Source organism: Polyodon spathula, chromosome 15 (assembly GCF_017654505.1).
Source record: "Polyodon spathula isolate WHYD16114869_AA chromosome 15, ASM1765450v1, whole genome shotgun sequence".
NCBI classification, from domain to species: domain Eukaryota; kingdom Metazoa; phylum Chordata; class Actinopteri; order Acipenseriformes; family Polyodontidae; genus Polyodon; species Polyodon spathula.
Genome location: NC_054548.1, coordinates 32417403 through 32432719, shown reverse-complemented (window position 1 = coordinate 32432719; position 15317 = coordinate 32417403). Strand labels below are relative to the sequence as shown.

The 15317-nt window shown below is 39.9% G+C and overlaps 1 protein-coding gene across 2 annotated transcripts in view; it reads left to right on the top strand.

Annotated features, from left to right (window-relative positions):
* The window catches only part of LOC121327760 (integrin-linked protein kinase), a 130160-nt gene extending 120672 nt beyond the window's left edge, over nt 1-9488 (top strand). For both annotated transcript variants that reach the window (XM_041271945.1, XM_041271944.1), the window contains exons 12-13: nt 2442-2572; nt 8416-9488. In XM_041271945.1, coding sequence (XP_041127879.1) covers nt 2442-2572; nt 8416-8565 — 281 coding nt within the window. In that variant the 3' untranslated portion in view covers nt 8566-9488. The remainder of the gene's footprint in view (nt 1-2441; nt 2573-8415) is intronic.
* The last annotated feature ends 5829 nt before the right edge of the window (nt 9489-15317 follow it).

Genomic DNA, 15317 nt, shown 5'->3' with positions numbered 1-15317 from the left:
CATCCCTTTCAGCATCCTGTTATAATATGATTATTTTCTCTTGTTTCAATTCATGAAAAACAAAACAAGAAAACAATGCATTAGCATATATAGTTTTAAGCCAAGATCAGAACAAGAAAGGTGAGGTAATGTACAAATGGTTCATTTTATTTTTCCGTTTGTTTTAAGTATGCACCTATAAATATCAATTTGTTTAACGTATTTCAACGTAGCCTTTTAGTTTTGTACATCCAATTTTAGCTAGGCTTATTAACAGTGGGAGACAGGGTGGCTAATGGGTTATAGTATAATAGTGGGTTATAGTATGTGGGATTGATTTAGTTTCAATATTTATAGCTAGACACATGTATCACTTTCCTTTTTTTGATATTAATATGCACTGTTTTTTTTTTTTGTACTGAATATGTATTCACCGTGTGTGCTTTATTATGATCACTTTTTATTCTTATTTAGTGCATATTTTTCAATCCTATTACCTCTTCATCAAGGAACCCGGTATTCCTTATTAAACCTGTTAATTGTCTCTTTTTTTTTTTTTTTTTTTTTTTTTTTTTTTTAACATAAACTCACCTTTGCAGTAGCCACATCAAATTCTTCAGTTGACTGTAAACAGATGTTTTTTTTCTGCTTTCCAATTAAACCTAATTACTTTAGGTTGCGGTGGTAAAGCTGTTGCTTTCAACTACACAAGTCTCTAACTTGTAGTACTATATTTGAGGAATGCCAGTCTGGATTTCGTGCTGCACACAGCACGAGACAGCCCTTGTTAAGGTAGTAAATGATCTTTTGATAAGCAATGACTCTAGCCTTCCTTCCATCTTAATTCTCCTTGATCTTAGTGCTGCTTTTGATATCATGGACCATTCCATTCTATTGAATTGTCTTAAAAGTTTAGTGGGTTTCGTCAGGAGGTGTCCTATCTTGGTTTTGGCCTTATCTTTCTGATAGGTTCCAGTTTGTCTCTATCGAGGAGACGAAGGGGGCTCTATCTTAGGTCCTTTGTTGTTTTCACTATATATGCTGCCATTAGGTGATGTTATCTGCAGGCATGGAATGATTTCCCATTGTTACGCAGATGACACTCAGCTATACTTGTCTTTGGATCCAGGCAGTCCTTCTGCTGGGCTGCTATTAGCTGCTTGCCTTGCTTACATCACGTGTTGGATGTCACAGAGCTTCTTAATGTTGACTTCTGGCAAAAATGAGGTCATGCTTGTAGGCCCACAACATCATCTAAAGAATATCAATTTACATAAGCTAGACCTTAGCAGTCTCTCATCAGAACTAAAACTAGAAATGAGAAATTTGGGGGTCATCTTTGATCCTGATCTATCATTTGAGAATCACATTAGGAAAATTGCTAAAGTATCATTTGAGAAATATAGACCTATTATTGCCATGCCTGATGCTGACAGGCTAATGCATGCCTTTATTTCATCAAGAATTGACTATCGCAATGCACTTTTCTCTGGTATCCCAAAACAGGTGGTTTCTCGATTGACAGTCCAGGCAGTGATTTCTTCCCAAAAAAAGTCTGTGTTTTATTAAATAAACAAAAGAGCCGCCGCTCTACCAGCAATGGTATTGGGGGAAATACAGCGAGCGTTCAAGCTCAGAAAATAAACAATAATTATAGTCCATGTCCCTGTGCACAAAAGTGTGCTCTTCTGAATCGGGTCCATGCTACGTGCTGTTGTGCGGTGAGGGAAGTGCTCGGTGTGCTGTGGGCTGGCTCCATGGCTGCAGCCCCTGGCTCTCATGCCTCCTCTGATAACAAGAAACAAACACGTAATAAAAATAACAAAGCGCAGCTCCGGCCGTCAGTTACGTTTAAGCGCAAGGCGGCGTACTGACATAGCTGCTTCCCCTTTGTACCCATACACTCCTCCCTGCAAACAACCCGTCGCCATGGTTTCTCCAATAGAGGGCCGTCCCGCAGCTGATTGCAATGGAGTCGTTCCGGGTACTTGCAACTTCGCGCCCCTTCTAATATGGTCACCTTCTGATTTCCGCCTATTATCAAGGCAGTCCATCTAGGAGGCAGCATGCTACCGTCCTTACACAGAGCCCTTTCTAATCGGAAGGGAGATTTACAGCATTGGTCCTTTCTATCTCTATCACAAGCTGCTAGAATTCTGACTAAACCCAGGAAAGGTGAACACGTTACAAAATGATATTGCAAAAGTCTACCAGAAACCATAATAGCAGTACAGCATTTCGTGTTAGATTTCGAAATGTATATGAAAAGCTATATGTAATTCAACATGTTAACGTATGTTAACGCAACATTATTCAGCAGGTTTTATTTGACTAAATGAAGCAAAATTAGTTAATTCTATAGAGTGATGCAAAACTTTTGGCCATTGCTGTTTGTATTGGAGTGGGGTAAACTAACTTCCCCACCCCTAAGTTTTGCGTATTTTGCCCTCTTTCCTTGGCAGCTCTGCAGAAGAAGCCGGAGGATATTAACCGCCGCTCCGCTGACATGTGGAGCTTTGCAGTGCTGTTGTGGGAGCTGGTGACTCGCGAGGTTCCCTTTGCTGATCTGTCCAACATGGAGATTGGGATGAAGGTAGGTTGGGATTTCTGTACAGAATTGTCTGAAAGCATATGAGACCTGCGGCACCCATGATAGCATTTTAACAAAAATATTTTGTGCGGAGGAAATATGAACTGATTTATTATTTGTATGTATTGGGATTAGAACTAGAATAAAACCTAACAAAACAAAAGATTGTCTTGCCAGTGTTATGTTTGGCGAGACAATCTTGTTAGGAAAAAATAAACACATGAATTACCTTACTGCAATGTGCTTATTATTAAAGCTAGTTCCAGTACATTACACTACAGCCCACTATAAATTCCAGTCGCTTCTAGCACAGTCCCAAAGCAGCAGCTTGCTCCTCACACAGCGCCCCCTCCGCATTCTCGCATCGCTACCAATGCACTGCCATAGGATGCAAGCTGCCTGAATGAAACACAATTTAACTGTGAATCCAAGTCGCTCCCACCAAATCTGAACTTTTATTTAGGCCAAATGTGACTTAATTTTGAGGAAATACTGTACAAGTTTTAGGTTAGATAAAATAAATAAATAAATAAATAAATAAATAAATAAATAAACAGCTTATATCATGTGTGCAATACAGTAATTACTTTTGCAAGAATATACAGTAGTCATTTTTAAATTTATGCTCATGGAAGCAGGAAGCAGTTTGAATGTAAACAGCAATGGAAGTAGCTTTAAAAATAAGCACATTGCAGTAAGGTAATTAATTAGTTTATTTTGTTTATTTTTTTCCAAACATAATTCAGTGTGAGTTAAAACTCTGTCCACGCCTGGCAGTTGATGCCCCTTTTCAGAGGTATGACACAGGCCCGGTTTTTGTAATGGAACCGCATCAGTCTTACGTTTTGATTGGTCCATGTCTGTCACATGAATATATTGTCACACGAGTGGAAAAGCTTGCAGGCATTTTTAACATTATGATCAGAGAGAGAAAGAGAGCAAGACATCTGCTTTCCACAACCTTTCAATTAAAATCGAACTTTATGACATTATCTGCAAACCATTCAAATAAAATGATTTGCAGATAATGTCCCAAATTCTTGGCTGTTTTGCTTTTCAGATAACGTCACAAATTCTGGGCCACTTTCCCCACACACACATCAACACGCAACCCCTGCACACATACACCCACCATGCAGCCCCTGCACACTAACACCACCATGCAACCCCTGTACGTACACACCACCGTGCAACCCCTGCACGCATACACCCACCGTGCAACCCCTGCACGCACACACCACCATGCAACTCCTGCACGCACACACCACCATGCAACCCCTTCAAGCATACAGCCACCATGCAACCCCTGCACTTTCACACCACCATACAACTCTGCATGCATACACCCACCATAAATCCCCTTCAGGCACACACCACCATGCAACCCCTGCACGCACACACCACCATGCATCCCCTGCACGCACACACCAATATTAGCAACAGAAGCACCTAGAACCACCATTCAAATGGTTCCAGACTTACGGGACCAGCCTTAGTGTAAATGCCCAGTTTTGTAGCAATTCTTTGGAAAAAAAAAATGTCAGGGTGTTCAGCCCCATTCATGTCTATGGCAATGTTAAAAAACACATTTTCAGTCATATCTCTCGACCCAGAGCACCTAAACCACCATTTGAAAGTTATATAGACTCAGGGTAAAATGGTGACTCCTTGTGTTAGGGCCCCATGGGGCCCCACCGCCAGACACTTTTGTAGCAGCAAAGGTCATTCAAAATGATCTAGACAAGATTCAGAACTGGGCAGAAACATGGCAAATTACATTTAATAGAGAAAAGTGTAAGGTACTGCACGAAGGAAATAAAAATGTACATTATAAATATCATATGGGAGATACTGAAATTGGAGAAGGAATCTATGAAAAAGACCTAGGAGTTTTTGTTGACTCAGAAATGTCTTCATCTAGACAATGTGGGGAAGCTATAAAAAAGGCTAACAAGATGCTCGGATACATTGTGAAAAGTGTTGAATTTAAATCAAGGGAAGTAATGTTAAAACTGTAAAATGCACTAGTAAGACCTCATCTTGAATATTGTGTTCAGTTCTGGTCACCTCGCTATAAAAAAAGATATTGCTGCTCTAGAAAGAGTGCAAAGAAGAGCAACCAGAATTATTCCGGGCTTAAAAGGCATGTCATATGCAGACAGGCTAAAAGAATTGAATCTCAGTCTTGAACAAAGAAGACTACGCGGCGACCTAATTCAAGCATTCAGAATTCTAAAAGGTATTGACAGTGTCGACCCAAGGGACTTTTTCAGCCTGAAAAAAGAAACAAGGACCAGGGGTCACAAATGGAGATTAGAGAAAGGGGCATTCAGAACAGAAAATAGGAGGCACTTTTTTACACAGAGAATTGTGAGGGTCTGGAATCAACTCCCCAGTAATGTTGTTGAAGCTGACACCCTGGGATCCTTCAAGAAGCTGCTTGATGAGATTCTAGGATCAATAAGCTACTAACAACCAAACGAGCAAGATGGGCCAAATGGCCTCCTATCATTTGTAAATTTTCTTATGTTCTATGTTCTTAAGAAAAATCAAGTTCCTAACCTTCACAGAACTCGAGATACGCTCCGTCAAAAATGTCGAAAAACGACCCTTCTCGGGGTCATATCTCAATGACCCCGGGGGCCTAGAACCCGGGTTGAACTTCCTAGGGTCTTTCACAGGAGCCATCAGTTTTCAAATGCTACATTTTAAACAAATTTTGAAATTTTCCGCATGATGGGGTGTCAAGGTTGGATTTCCAATAGCTTTTGAGTTCCAGGTTGGCAAAAAAAGTCTAAATTCGGGTCCTTTCCAGCTGGGGACACGTCGCTTGGAGGGATCGACAGGGGCCCTGAGATGGACCCCCATAATGATTTTCAAGGTCTCGGGGACCCCCAAAACCCGAGATGTAGCACCCTGAAAAATGTCTATGTTATAAAACACCTTTGGGGCAACGCCCGCCATCTGGCGGCAGGGTGGTGTATGAACCCGTAGCCAGTGATTTTCTTTAGCTGAGAGTCATGTGCACATGAAGAGAGTGCTCCCTAGTTCCTTGTCCCCGGGGTCGTGGAGATATGAGGTATGATAAGAGACCATCCCCTCCCTATGGCAAATCCCATTATAAAAACACTATCGGGGTAAGGCTCGGCAAATGACGGATGTGGGTCGTACGAACTCGAAGGAACCTAATTTCTTTAGCTAAGACTGTTGTGCATCTAAAGAGAATACTACCGTGTTTGTTGACCCAGGATTTGTGGAATTAAGGGATACGACAGGAGGACGCAATTTCCTATGGCAAAATACAACAATATATATAAGACCTGAAACGTGCACATTTTGTAGGGTGTTTGTGCAACAGAAGCACCGATTAAGTCCATTTGAAGTGTTTTGTGATCACAATCTTGAAGTTTTATCTTGAGGTAAACATTTTAAATGTCACACAATTATGCGGAGATGGGAAGTAAATGTTAACATAAAAAAAAAAAAATCATTTTCAGTGCACACTATTTTGTATTATTTATACTAACTTTGACTAATAGAAAGCAAATACAACTGTTTCCAAAGAGATTACCAACTACTTGTCTTTTTAATTCTGTGCATCCAAATACTTGTCATTAAAAGTTTTAAGACTTAAGGCTACTGTTTGTTGTTCTGGCCTAAACCAGCAGTTTGTCACTGTTGTGACATTAAATTGTTTATTAAATAAACGGGGGTGTTCATCAGATTATTCTCCATTTAATTGTAACTGAGGTACCGTTCAGTTGAGCGAAAATTGTAAAGGGGTACTTGAGCTGAATCCTCCAGGTAGAAGGGAAACAATTTCAAAAAAAGATTGAAAATCCCAGACTTACAGTATAAACTATCAGGAATAGATAAGGAAAATGTTGATTAATACAATACAATAAGATTTATGTGAAATTGTTGAAGGGCACTTGTCTCTTAAACCCAGGTGGTCTGATAAACCCCTACGCATGACTATATATTGATGGACATTACATAAGCAAATGAAATGTCCTTTTTTTTTTTTTTTTTTTTTTTTTTTTTTTGGAATACCATGTTCCTTCTCAAACTGTTTTAATATTGGCCTTTAATAAAGGAAAACGACTGCTTTAATTAATTTTCATATATCTATTTCAAGTTTCTTCATTGTAATAAGAAACCCAGGCGTTTTTTGTTTTTTTTTAAACAATCTGAACTTTGACTACTGTTAATTTTTGTAAAAAATAAAAAAATCTGGGAGAGTAAAACATATTATTTTGGAAGGGAGAGTTATATTAACTTTGATTCATGTACTAAGGGTTAATCTTAAATAAATTCACGATCCAGTTTGTCCACAGTCGACTCTTCGTCTTGTAGGGTGTTTTGACATGACTATTTAAACTTTTTGGTCTGAAAGCCTGCAATATTCGGTTTGGGCTGAATTCGAAAATGCAGAATTTGAGAATTTTATCTAAAAACCAGAGTGGCCCAGAATTTGGGACGTTATCTGAAAAGCAAAGCGGCCCAGAATTTGGGACGTAAATGAAAATGGGCAGTCTATATTTAAAACTATGATTACATTTGAGATAAACTAATGTATCCTGTAACAAAACTGCAATAGTGTATATATTTGATATTAAAATACATCGCGCAAACGATTATAGATATATGCTATTTGAAAGAAAAAAGTACACCACTACAGAAAAAAAAAAAAATTTTACATTCATGCATAACATGATAATTCATATAAAGTTCATAGTTTGTTATATTAGTACATAAAAACCACATTATATTTTAATTGAAAGGTTGTGGAAAGCAGGCGAGATCTCTCAGCCGAAACGTTTACTTTCGTCTGTAAAGCAATGAAAAAGTCCTGAACTTTTTACATCATCTGACAAACACTATTCATGTGACAGTCATGATTTTAAATGCGAGACTGTTATTGAGGTTCCATTTGAATTGAAAAAACCTGGCCTGTGTCTTACCTCCTTCCTTAGGCCTTTTTAACAACATTGGCGAGCCCATCATTTTTTTGTTAGGTTTTATTCTAGTTCTAAAAATCCCAGTACATAAATATATTATATATCAGGTCATATTCCTCCACAAATAACAACAATATTTTTGTTCTGAAATTAAAAATGGCATCATGGGTGCCGCAGAATCCAGAGACTGTTAAAAGTCTGAGAGAGAGCTTCAGGACTGTGTTATTGCTGATTGTTGACACAGTAACATCTCCTTCCTAAAGGACGTTTCCACACAGAGGTCAGCAGCAACTCTCCCTGATTAGGTTACACCAACATGTGACATGACGTCAGCGACCTGTTACATGGACCCCTGTCCCAAGTGGTCGATCACCAGCTCATTAATGCAGATTCAAAGACTAGAAACCCGGGCTCGGTCGACGTGTTATTGGAAGGACAGACTGTGTTAAGGGCTGCAGTATATATGCAGGCCTAGATGGCAGGTTATGTTATTTGGTTTGGGCTGTAGTGTAATGTATGTGTGATCATCACTGTATATGCAGTAACTGGTAGCAATACTGTAAGTGCTATATATATTGTCTTTTCCCATTTGCATTTGTAATATAGTATGTGACTCTGATTCTTTAATGTACAGTAATACTGTGTTCACTACTGGTCTTCACATTTGCGGGTGCTACTCAAATTCAGGGGCGACTTAAATTCGAGTAAATACAGTACTTGGATATTTAGAGTTCCTGTTAAGATAACATTTTGGCCAATTTTAAAGTAGGATTGTAAGTACATTTTAATTTAGCTTTAAATTGCTATTGATAGACAACAATAGTAATTGTGTACCTGAGCGGCTTTGGGTATGATTTTCACTTATTTGCTGTGTATTGTTGTCAGGTTGCTCTTGAGGGTCTGAGGCCTACCATCCCCCCTGGCATCTCGCCCCACATTTGCAAGTTGATGAAGATCTGCATGAATGAGGACCCGGCCAAGCGACCCAAATTCGATATGATCGTCCCCATTCTGGAGAAGATGCAGGACAAGTAACTGGCACCATTGATGATCCCTGCGCAAACCAGTGCTGCCTTAACTCGCTACATGCACCCAATGCAAGACACGATAACCTAGCTTCAGCCAGCAGCTCTGCCGCACTTCTGTTGCTCTAAACATACCATTATGCTAATATCTGTCATGTTTGTTGTAATTCCATCATGAAACGGAACAGACATTAAGTTATCCCTTACTTTAGTCCTTTGTCTCACTGGAATAACCTAGAAAACTAACTCAAACCAGCCACTGAGCAATATAAGTTAAAAGGCTTACAATTATCTCTGTCAGAAGTGAGTACACAGTGGAACTGAATCAAGCCAAGAGCCTAGCAACAGAGATGACTTATACCACTGCTGTCTTCCACCATCACTCAGATATAGTTACTGTGAACTGAAATAGCCCATACAGTGCCTGTACCTCTGTATCAAATCCTATGCCTGTAATTCATGATTTTAAAATGAGCTCAGAGTACTCTGTATCTTGAATTGTCTGACACTTGTTCACTATGATAGGCCCTTTCTGAAAATCAATATTTTTGAAGATTACATCCAAACTAATTGAAAGAAAGTAATAAATGCAGGCTGCTTCCTTTGTCCTCTGGTGCTCGGTTTTATATCTTCAGTTAATGTGTTTTTTTTTTCTACTTGCTCTATGTGCCCTTACCTAACCTGTCTGTCTGCTTCCTGCAGATGCAAAATTGAACAAAGCATGTCTTTTACAAATGTATGGATTTTGTATTTTATTAAATAAATGTATTTCCATTGTAACCTTGAGGCCATGTAGTTTATATACATTTTAGCTGTGTCTAGAAACTGGTACCTACACAATATGTTGCCATGTTTTTCAGCATCGCTATGTAAGAAATCATTCTTGTTAATAAACCACTTTTTGGTTGCCTTATTAAACGTTGCATATTGCTATATTGTAAAATAGTCTGGATTTATTTTATTTATTTTTTAATAATATTTAGGATTACAGTGAAATAATGAAATGTTACTACCCCAGTTTAGTCGCCTTTCTTGGAACAACCAAAGAAATTATTAACTGAACTAAATAAAAAAAATCTATTTATAGTCCAGTGGTTAAAGAAAGTCACCGGTTCAATTCTCACCTCTGCCACTGACGCTCGCTGTGTGACTGTGGCAAAGTGCCCGCCCCTGTGTGTATTTTGTGTTATCTGTTGTGTGTTAATGTTGATGTATAGTCATTGGTACATGGGATATAAACGGGTCTGTGTAACACGAGTGTTTAAAATGTATATTTGTATTTAGGCTCAAGGATTTCACAGCACTTCACGTGCAATTAAAAAGTAATAATATGTGAGCACGGGGAATTGCACTTTATTAATTCACGTGCAGTTGTACTGAGACTCCAATTGAATGATTGATTAGCAGTCGAGTCTTGGTACAGCTGCATAAAAGCACTTGGGGTTGTGTGTTCGGTGAGTGAAAAACAGGATAGGAGTCTGAAGTAATAATTGTGATCATAAATAATAGAAGTAAAATATCGGCTCACCGTGTTTTGGGTAGTGTTAGTCCGTTTTGTTTGTCTGTTTATTTTGGCGAATGTGCCGTGTCCTGTTTTTGTTTGTTGCAACTGTTTATTTTCTGTGTCTGTTCATCATTAAATGCTGAGCGAGACCATTCGCTCAGCTCCACCAAAATCCATCTCTTTGTTTGTTTATTTTCCTGTTTCTGGTCAGAAGTCCCCCACTCCGGCCGTCTTTGTGATAGTGACCCTGAGCAAGTCACTTAAGCTCCTTGTGCTCCATCCTGCGGATGAGATGTTAAGTCAATGTCCTATTGTAAGTGACCTCTGTACTTTGTGATGGCGGTCAACTATGAAAGGCGCTATATATACTTATATATTATATTTATAATCGATATATATAGATATATATATATTATAATATATATATATATATATTTGCCTGCAATGCGGAGCTCTTTTATAGTATTTTTATCTGATTTTTTTGTTCTAAATTAAAATTGGTAGAAAATACATAATTGTCTCTTGCAAAAGCGAAACAAAGTATATCTGTTCAGCTATTCAGGCTCCTGCTGTTATATTCAGATTTTACAGTTTAGTTTAATTATTTTCCTAATACGTGTTTAATAGTGTGTGTGTGGAGAACCATCTCGTAACTTTCTGGTAATAAAATGGTTGTATTTCCAAAAAAGGAAAGCCAATAATAGCTAGCAACTATAAAGGCTTTCAAGAAAATATGGTTCAATCATCACAAATAATCACTAATACAGCTCACTACGTTTCCAATAATTAGTTAATGGGCTACTTAAGTTGTATCGTGTACAGAGCATAATCTTACACTGAAGTTTAAGTACACTGATCTGTGTTAGATAAGGCTGAGGAGCTATAGGCCAATTTGTGGGTTTTGAACCTTAGCAGAGATCATGGGTAATGACATTTTTTTATAGAGCACATATGACTTCCTATACGTGTTCAATATAAATGATTGTCGTATCTGTTTTCCTTAAGGTCCTTTTTACCAGACATATTCATTTTTGACCCTTGCCAGAGGTCAAAGGTCATGGGTAATGACTTTTTTTTTTATAAAACACTGTCAGAAAGATGGCTGGAGTGGGTGACGTCAGACCACAAACAGGAACCAGGAAATAAACCTGTACCGAGACTCGATTGCTAATCAGTAATTCAATTGGAGTCTCGGTACAACTGCACGTGAATTAATAAAAGTGCCATTCCCTGTGCTTACATATAATTTTACTTGCATGTGAAGTGCTGTGCAATCCTCGTGCCTAAATACAAAATATACATTTTAAACACTTGTGCTCATAACCCATATTTATATCCTGTGTATTTTATACATGAACACCAACATTAAACACAATACATACAACAGAAAACACTTATAAACCTAAAGGGGTTGGATACTCCGCCACAAGCACATATGACTTCCTATACATGTTCAGTATAAATGATTGCCGTATCTGTGTTCCTTAAGGTCCTTTTTACCAGACATCTTCATTTTTGACCCTTAGCAGATCATGGGTAACAACATTTTTTTATAGCGCACTTATGACTTCCTATGTGTGTTCCATATGAACCATGACCCTATCTGTGATCCCTGAGGCACAAGGAGCCAGGTTTTAGCTTGACCTTTTGGAGAGGTCCAAGGTCGTGGATGATGACATTTTTAATAGAGCACATATGACTTCCTATACGCGTTCCATTATAACTTTGACAATATGGAGTACCACAGGGATCAGTATTAGGTCCTCTGCTATTCCTAATCTACATTAATGACTTAGTGCAGTTCTGGTCACCTCGCTATAAAAAAGATATTGCTGCTCTAGAAAGAGTGCAAAGAAGAGCGACCAGAATTATTCCAGGTTTAAAAGACATGTCATATGCAGACAGGCTAAAAGAATTGAATCTGTTCAGTCTTGAACAAAGAAGACTACGGGGCGACCTAATTCAAGCATTCGAAATTCTAAAAGGTATTGACGATGTCGACCCAAGGGACTTTTTCGAGCTGAAAAAAGAAACAAGGACCAGGGGGGTCACAAATGGAGATTAGACAAAGGGGCATTCAGAACAGAAAATAGGAGGCACTTTTTACACAGAGAATCGTGAGGGCCTGGAATCAACTCCCCAGTAATGTTGTTGAAGCTGACACCCTGGGATCCTTCAAGAAGCTGCTTGATGAGATTCTGGGATCAATAAGCTACTAACAACCAAACGAGCAAGATGGGCCGAATGGCCTCCTCTCGTTTGTAAACTTTCTTATGTTCTTATGTTCTTATACTAAAAATGTCTCAGTTATGGGACTGGACCACTGCAAAGGAAGGTGAGCACTCCCCATCTGGTCAAACGTACCGAATGTTAAAAAGGGGGGCTTGGGCCTGTCACAGGGTGGCACTGGAACTTTCGCTCTGTCCTGATCCACAACCCCTGATGACTGCAGACATAGGGACGGATCCAGACTGGTTGAAAGTTATACCTCAGCAATTCTAGCCTACTACCAAAACCAATTTTGGCCGCATAAAAAAACTGCGAGCCATTGATAGTGGAGCCAAAAAAGTACCCATGGGACTAAACAAAAACAATACCCCCTGGGGTGAGACGCTGTTGAGGGTATTCGACCCCTCCATGAGGAACTAGTAAAAAGGGGGCTATAGTATTTGCCACCTGAGCACAATGTAATTCCCCCATTCTCCTTGTGCATAAGGCTAATGGAGAATGGTGGTTCAAGCAAGATCGCCGCAAAATTAATTTGGCTGTGCAGCAAAGGACCCCAGTTGTACGGAATCCAATTACTTGTCGAAAAGGGTTCTCAAGAGTGGTTTGCTTTCATGTTTGAAGGTAAACAATGGACTTGGAGTGTATGCCACAATGAGTCCCCAGCCATTTTTAGTGCTGCAATGCAGGCAAATTTAGCAGGGTTCATGCCCCCCGCCAGGAGCAAGTTGGTACAGTATGTCGATGATTTATTACTGTGCTCTGAATCCTTTGAAGCCAGTGAAGCTGATACAAAGGCCTTGCTCTGTTTTCTTGCTCAAAAGGGAACAAAGCCAGCAAACACAAGCTGCAGCTTTGCAAGCAGGAAGTTAATTATTTGGATCACAGACTGTCAGCCGAGGGAAAGTCCCTAGGCTGTGACAGAGTTGAAGCTATAATAAAAATACCACAGCCACAGACAAAAAGGTAAATGATGACTTTCTTAGTCATGGCTGGGTATTGTAGAAATAATTTGTAAATGACATATTAGAGGTCATACAGAGGCCCAGAACAATAGCTGTAGTAAAATGCGCAGCTCACACTAACTTCACTGATGCTGTCTCCCTAGGTAACACACGAGCTGATGATGTGGCTAAGGCAGCAGCAACATGTGAAGGTTCTCCCTCTGTTCAACAATTACTAACCTCCCTTGTTGTAGATCAACCTTTTTCCTTACAGGACATTCTTGACCTCCAGGCATCTGCTGATGACATAGAAAAACGCCAATGGCAAACGAAACAGGGAGGCAAGACTGAATCTGGTCTGTGGTTGGTGCCACTGGCAAGCCCATCCTGCCCAGAGCCTATTATCCTTTGATGTGTAAGTGGGCACATGGTCTTGACCATGTGTCCAAAGGAGGGGTAGTGGACTATGTTTATCAATTTTGGTTTTGCATTGGCTTTGCTGCTTTTGCTGCTCAGTTTTGTTCTAAATGTGTTATATGTATGCAGAACAACATGGGGAAAGGAACCGGGGTTCCCATGGCAGCCCATCCCAAACCAAACCAGCCCTTTGACCACATCATGATGGACTTTATTGAACTAACTCCATAAAAAATAAAAAAAGTACTGCCTAGTCCTTGTAGATATGTTCTCACGCTAGGCCGAAGCTTTCCCCGTCAAACATGCGTCTGCTCTAGCGGTAGTCCACGTGTTGGTAAGGGAAATTATACCCCTATATGGCGTGTCCATGAAATTGAGCTCAGACAATAGGTCACATTTTGTGAACGAAATAATTGACTGTTTGGGGGCCTCTTTCCATATTGATTTAAAAAGACACTGCGCTTACCACCCGCAAAGCGGGGGTGATGTGGAACGCGCAAATCAGACCTTGAAATGTAAGCTGACTAAACTCTGTGCTGAAACAGGGCTGGCATGGGGGACGGTTCTTCTGGCCTTGATGTACATGAGAGGACGCTCTCATTCTGCACATGGCCTGAATCCACATGAGGTTTTGACTGTACGAGTGATGTGTATGTGTCACAGAGACGGCTGAAGTGGGCGGCGTCAGAACCAGGAAGGAATGAAATACACAGACAGGACAGATGAATGTAAAATGATGATGGCGCTTGCTTGCGCTGGTTTATTGCAAAATAAAAGGGGTTTAACAAACAAACAGAAACAGGACACGGCACTCTACGCCAAAATAAAAGAGACAAACAAAAACGGACTATACTTAACAAAACGGTGCACGGACAGACACAATGACAAACACAGTGAGTTGATAAATTAACAAGTATCGTGCTGGTCCCACCAGCACGCAATAGCAATTGTAAATAATTTCTCCTCGCTCTCCCATTCTCCACTCACCGAACACCCAACCGCGAGTATGTGAAAACGTGCATCTATATATACTGTTGTCCTGGGATTACTAATTAATTATTCACTTGAATTCCAGCACATGAATTAATTATGTGCAACCTCGTGCTCACATTTTAACTACTTTAAATGTATGTGAAGTGATGTACAATCCCATGCCTAAATACAAATATACATTTTAAACACTCGTGTTACAGACCCGTTTATAGCTCGTGTACCAATGACTATACACCAACATTTAACAAACCACACGCAACATAACCGATAATATACACAGGGGCGGGCACTTTGTCACAGTATGCCTGATCATTTACCTCATACCAGCCACCAGCTGACCCTTCAGGGATGCGGCGATGAGTTAATGGCATATTGTGTGGCCTTTAATAATGTGCTTAAGAATCTTTTCTCTAGGGTACGAGCCGCCTTGCCTCATCCAGCTGAGGGACCTGGACACAACATCCATCCTGGAAACTGAGTGGTGATCAAGGACCTCCGGAGGAAGCATTGGCACCAACAGCGTGGGGCGGGTCCATTCCAAATGCTGCTATGTTTTCATGAACCTCTATACTGTGTATTACACTAGCATGCTGCTATGTTGCAGGATCACAAAAGGATTATTCCTGAGCTGTAGCCATTTCCTTTCTGTAGGCCGAGTGCCTGCAATCTGAACATGTG